Below are 6,251 nucleotides of genomic sequence, written 5' to 3' on the forward strand. Positions count from 1 at the left end.
CCTGCTAACGACGCGGGAGGAGGCTCCTCCCCCCCCGCGCCACCGGTGGCTGTAGTACCTTCCAACGCCGCTCTGGCCACGCCCCCCCACGTTGCCGTCGTCCCTGTAGTCGTCTCCTCCGTCGTCTCCTCCGCCGTCTCCTCCGCCGTCTCCTCCTCTTCTGTCGGTAACCATGGTAACCCGGCAGCACCTCCTCCCAGGAGCCTCCAGGCCCGGCTGCCCGGCAGCAGCAGGCCGCTCCCCGACAAACCCTGCCTCGCCTCCTTCTCCCCCTCCGCCAAGACCGCCACCTCCTCCTCCTCCTCCTCCTCCTCCTCCTCCTCCTCCTCTCGGCCTCCTCCCGTCACCGTCTCCCCGCTGAACCCCCCCCCAGCTCAGGGCCCCAGCGCGGAGCTGCGTGCCCAGGCCCGGCAGGAGGAGCGCCCCCTGGTGGAGGAGCAGGAGGAAACGCCCAGCAGCGACGGCGGCGAGTTCGACTCAGGTTGGCTCTCTCATCACCCTCCTCCTCCTCCTCCTCCTCCTCCTCTTCATCCCTTCATCCTGTCATCTCTCCGTCTGGGTTCGTGTCTGTTCCTCCCTCGCCTGGCTCCTCCTCACCTTCATCCTCCTCTTCATCGCTGCACTCCTCTTCCTCCCTCTCTCCGTCCGTTAACCTGCTGCTGGGTGAGGCGAGCTCTTTCACTCCTCTTCTTCTCTTTCTTTTAATTTCTTCCTCTTCTCTGCAGCTGCTTCTCTTTTTCTTTTTCTCTTCCTGCTGCATTTTATTTCTTTCTCCTTTTCCTCTTTCTCTTTTCTCCACTCCCTTCATCATATTACAGCTGTGTGTTCAGGTGAATCCAGGTGAAACTTTTTAGGTGAAATAGTGTCTACTATTTACTGTCTATATACTGTCTCTCTCTCTCTCTCTCTCTCTCTCTCCCTCTCTCTCCTCTCTCTCTCTCTCTCTCTCTCTCTCTCTCTCTCTCCCTCTCTCTCTCCTCTCCCTCTCTCTCTCTCTCTCTCTCTCTCTCTCTCTCCCTGCAGCCCCAGTGCTCAGCGTGGCGTCCTGCAGAGCGATGGCCAGCGAGCTGCAGAGCTGCCTCAGGAAGGCGACTGACCTCTACAGACAGGTGAGTGGCTTCAGTCTCCACACAGCAACAGACAGGTGAGTGGCTTCAGTCTCCACACAGCAACAGACAGGTGAGTGGCTTCAGTCTCCACACAGCAACAGACAGGTGAGCAACAGGTGTGTTCGGCTCAGGCTTCATATCAGAACCAAACACAGACACAAAGAATACATATTGTATGTAAAATGACATTAAAAAGAAAGAAAGGAAGAAAGATAAAATATGTAAGTAAGGGCAATAATAAAAGAATAAATAATAAATAAATCATAATAAAAACCAAGGATGAAGTAACTAATTACATTTACTCACATTACTGTTCTCTGTTCTAAAGAGGAACTCAGGAACTTTTACTCTGAGGACATTTTAATTTAATTTTAACTTCTACTGCAGTAAAATATCAGCAGAGTAACAGAACTTCTACTGCAGTAAAATATTTTAGTATATTTCCACCGCTGCTTTTAACCAGCAGATGTCAGTTGCGGGTGTGATCTTGCATTACTTTGGTGTGCTGACTCTTTTGTGTGTGTGTGTGTGTGTGTGTGTGTGTGTGTGTGCAGGTGAGCAGCGTCCCGGCCGTTGACTCCGCCCCCGACCAGCGAGAGATGGCCAGCCTCCTATCAGAGGCCTTCAGCGTCATGAGGGCGGAGCTAAACTCCCTGCCGCTCGCCGCCGGATCGGACGGCGGCGCTCCGACGCCGAGCCCCGCCGCCGCGCCGCCGTGCATGCTGGGAGGAGAGGGGGGGCAGGAGAAGACCCTGGACCTGCTGGAACGATACTCACAACTGCTGCTGCAGGCTGTGGAGAAGAGACTGGAGCACAGACTGACATAGAGACTCCTCCTCCTCCTCTTCCTCCTCCTCCCATTGCTCCTCTTCCTCCTCCTCTTCCTCTTTTCTTGTCCTCTCCCTCCTCCTCCTCCTCTTCCTCCTCTCCCTCCTCCTCTTCCTCCTCCTCCCATTGCTCCTCTTCCTCCTCCTCTTCCTCTTTTCTTGTCCTCCTCTCCCTCCTCCTCCTCCTCCTCCTCCTCTTCCTCCTCCCATTGCTCCTCTTCCTCCTCCTCTTCCTCTTTTCTTGTCCTCCTCTCCCTACTCCTCCTCCTCCTCCTCCCATTGCTCCTCTTCCTCTTTTCTTGTCCTCCTCTCCCTCCTCCTCCTCCTCCTCCTCCTCTTCCTCCTCCTTCATACTCTTCCTCCTCCTCTTCCTCTTTTCTTGTCCTCCTCTTCTTTCTCCTCCTCCCCCTCCTCTTCCTCCTCCCCCTCCTCCTCCTCCCATTGCTCCTCTTCCTCCTCCTTCATACTCTTCCTCCTCCTCTTCCTCTTTTCTTGTCCTCCTCTTCCTCCTCCTCCTCCTCTTCCTCCCCTCTTCCTCCTCCTCCTCTTCCTCCTCCTCCTCCTCCTCTTCCTCACAGCCGGCCCCTCCCTCCCTCTCGATGAAGGATCTCAAGCCATTTATTTTTGGGGTTTTTTGTTGTTTTTATCGTATGCAAGCGACACAGCGATGGATTTTTAGGATTTTTTTAAAGACAAGAAAGTGAAGCGACACTCAGCAACAGACGACACCTCTGATGTTTTTTTAGAAGTTGTGTTTTTTTAGTGTAAGAACTTGTTTCTTAGTCTCTCTGCTTCTTTACTCTGGACCAATCACACACAGCCGTCTCTCTTTTGTAAGACGGTTGTTTCTGCACATTCTGCTTCAGTTCAGCTGAAGACTCTGACTCTGTTTACAGGACAGCAATAATCCCACTACTGGCCTTTTTAGAAATAAGACTCTAATATTCCAATTGGGTTTCTTATAGACCTGTTCCCTTCATGTTCCTGTCCACAGTCCGGTCAGCAGGACAGAGGAGGATCACCGGAGACTCGGACAGTTTCAGACTTTACCGAACACTTCACGATCTCCGTTTCCCTCTAAATCCTGAGCATGCTCAGTTTCAGCCTCTCCTTCTGTTTCCTGCTGTCGGTCTCTTTCTCCTCTGAAACCGGTTCAGCCTCCGGAAGGCAGAGGAGCGTCAGGCGGTCCGGAGAGTCCTGGTCCAGGTGTTTACGGTCTGAACCGCTTCAATAATGAGACTGAAACCGGAATACTGCACATGTCTTAATGAGATTCTGCTTACTGACTGTGACCTTATTCAGGTTCAGGGGATCAGAAAATGTTGTTTACATGGCAGTTTCTTATCCAGACTGTTGTCCTGATCTGGTTCGTATCAGATTGTTGCTGTCCAGGTGAACAGAGTCGGTGGAGGATCTGAAACCTCCTGAACCTGCTTCTTCAGAACTGAAAATGTCGGCGAATTCCAAACCAGGATGTGAAGTCTGACATGTCTGGATTCCTCGTAGAAGACGCTGCTCCTCTCTTGTGTTTTATGGAAGTTAATTTATTAGACAGATCTGAATGGATCTGAATGGATCTGAATGCAGCGGGGTATTTATTCCCAAACACTACTGAACCCCACCAGCTTCGGTCTGACTGAATTTCTTGACTGTTTTTTGCGGCCTGTTTGGGTCGGGGTCTTGAATATTGTTGTAAAAATTCCACCGTTGGAAACTTTAAAATTTATTAGCAATATCAACTGTTAGTCAGGTTTGGGCTGACAGAAAACTTTTATCACTGTTTGTTTGAACTTTTTTTGTAGTTTGGGTGAATTTCCATTTCTATTTCCTGAGTTCAGCTCAACTGTAACCTAGCAACCGGGCGAAACTCACGTCCTGTTGGCAACATGGAGGCAGAGGAGGAAGAGGAAGAGGTGAAGACATGAAGACGTTGAGTTTCTGAACGTTAAGAAACAGTTTCAGCAGCAAAGATCCAGGACAGAAACTCGATGTGAAGAAAAGGATCTGCAGGTTTGGTCTTGAACTCCGGACCGAACTGACGTGTTTCTAGTCTTAAACTTTACAAACTGACATCCATCTTTGTTTTTTTCCTCGTTACTTGAGTTCCCACACTGAGCGAGTCCAGTCTGTACATACAGTTTGTCTGTCGCTGTGTATTTATTTGGTCGGGGAGAGTCAGTGTTGTGAGACTACTGACGACGACTGACAACTGACTGTTGTTTCACTCCTCTGATGTTGGTTCTGCTGCTGCTGGATGAAAAGCTTTTATCTCCCAAAACAAAAACACCCGAATTTACAGGAATTAAGAAAAACTCAAATCTCATGTTCAGATTGACAGCCATGAGTTTTTATTCATGTAAAAGGATTTGAAGAGTTTTTTGGGTTCCCAGGGTCACAGAAACTTTTATGCCCCAATGTTTTTATTTCCAAATTTTTATTCCAAAATAAAAGTAAAAAGCTCCAGAATTGGGTTCATTAGGGTTCCAGGTAACAGCAGTGACAGTTACATTAGACTTAGTTATCTTTCTTTCTTTAAGGGCTGCAAACAGGGGTCAAAGTTCAGTTTGAAATTTGAAGTTTCATAAAGTCTTAACGTTTTTTGTCAACGTTCAAATTGAAATACTAAGTTTAATAAAGTTTAAGTTTAAGCTTTTGTTTTTTGTTTTTTTCCGGGAAACATTTTGTTGTTTTGTTGTTTGGCTCGGAGCTCCGTGTTGAAATGTTTCCACCTTGTTAAATTTACATGTCATTACATGTCATTAATACACTTTACATGTAAAGTGACATTTATTCTCAAGTTCTGCCCAACAGTCTGCATCAGCTTTAACAAACTGAATCAGCTGAACCTGATGACATTTTCTCTGTCTGGACGATGATAAGACTGATCAGAGAGAAAACGCTCCAATCACAACAAGCCCCGCCTCCTCAGCATGACGCCGTCGCTGCAGGAAACAGGAAGTCGGAGTCAGGCGGTCCGGTCGGAGCAGGAAGCACAAGGCCAGTCCTGGTGGATCAGTGTCACAGCTGAAGAGGTTTGTGATGAAGAGTCTGTTACAGAGCGTCATTTGCATAAATGTTTTAGTGAGTCAGTTGGAAACTGACTGAGCTGAAGCAGCTGAAGCGCAAAAAAGACACAAATTGTCCCGGAGCGTCGGCTCGGTCCGTCTCGGTGTCGCTCTGCTGCGACAGCTCACATCTGAGTTCACATTTCTTGCAGACTCGAGTGTTATAAAGACAAACAGATTGTATTTGATTGGACCTGGTTTCCCAAAAACATCCGTTCACTAACATCGTCTTTGCTTCACTTTAACTTCATGGTCTTTGCACTTGAAGGTTTTTGGGAAACTCGGAGCCACTGCTAGCATGACAGCAGAGTATTATGCATGAAGAGCCTGGCGCCCCCTCTGGTCAGTCAGCAGGTTTGCATGGTTTGTTTGGAACCTTATAATCGCCCAGACAACTCCTTTTCAAATCAGTTCAAATAAAAACTTTTTCTTTCTTTTTTTTTTTAAGTAGTTGAAAGATAAACTTTACAAACTGTTAGCTAGTACCTGAATACTCACTGCCAGTAGAATAGCTCAGCTAAATTTAAACATCACTTTAAGTGTTGGGTTGACAGGATTGAGACTAAATACAGGCCTGTTATGGATTGTTAGGAGAGTGGTTACCATGGTTACGAGGGACACGCCGCCATGTTGGAAGAGTGACAACAAAATGAAAGATTGGAATTTTGTTGCCTTTTCCTCCCTGGTCACTTTTCAGACTACAGATTTTTTTTCTAGGATTTTTCAGTGAGGAAGAGCTTATAATCTTACAGTCGTTCATTTTGCTCCAACATGGCGGCGCGTCCCTCGTAACCATGGTAACCACTCTCCTAACATGCTGACAGGACTGCAGACTGTTGGTAAAGCAGCGTTTTTGTACTGAGATCCACTTCAGATCTCTGTTGTTCTTCAGGAATGAAGGAAATAATGTTTCACATCTCAACGACAGCCACGTAGTTTTAAAGTTACACAATGGATTTGTAAAGTTATCAGGACCCAACAGTCATGAAACTCACTCAACACATAAATAACTCTGGAAACTTTTAATTCAAGTAAGTAAAACTGACTGAAATTGCCGTACTGTTTTTTTCCTGTGTGACAGCAGTGATGAATTCTCTCTAAACTGCAGATGGACCACAAGGTTTTGTAGAAAAAAAATTTGTAGAAAAATCTGTTTTCTGGATTGTTCTTCTGTTCCTGTCAGTTTTTTATCCTCGGCTGCTCTGGTCTTCACAGAGAATAAAACTCAGATTTATTACAGTCGCCTGTTA

At 47.2% G+C, this 6,251-nt stretch overlaps 1 protein-coding gene across 1 annotated transcript in view; it reads left to right on the forward strand.

Moving 5' to 3' along the window:
• Positions 1-1,989, forward strand: part of mapkbp1 (mitogen-activated protein kinase binding protein 1) — a 45,026-nt gene extending 43,037 nt beyond the window's left edge. The window contains exons 13-15 of the mRNA XM_078289607.1: positions 5-481; positions 1,024-1,109; positions 1,664-1,989. Of these exons, the coding sequence (XP_078145733.1) occupies positions 5-481; positions 1,024-1,109; positions 1,664-1,936 (836 nt within the window). The 3' untranslated portion in view covers positions 1,937-1,989. The remainder of the gene's footprint in view (positions 1-4; positions 482-1,023; positions 1,110-1,663) is intronic.
• The last annotated feature ends 4,262 nt before the right edge of the window (positions 1,990-6,251 follow it).

The sequence above is a fragment of the Centroberyx gerrardi genome, chromosome 17, assembly GCF_048128805.1.
Source record: "Centroberyx gerrardi isolate f3 chromosome 17, fCenGer3.hap1.cur.20231027, whole genome shotgun sequence".
Lineage (NCBI taxonomy): Eukaryota > Metazoa > Chordata > Actinopteri > Beryciformes > Berycidae > Centroberyx > Centroberyx gerrardi.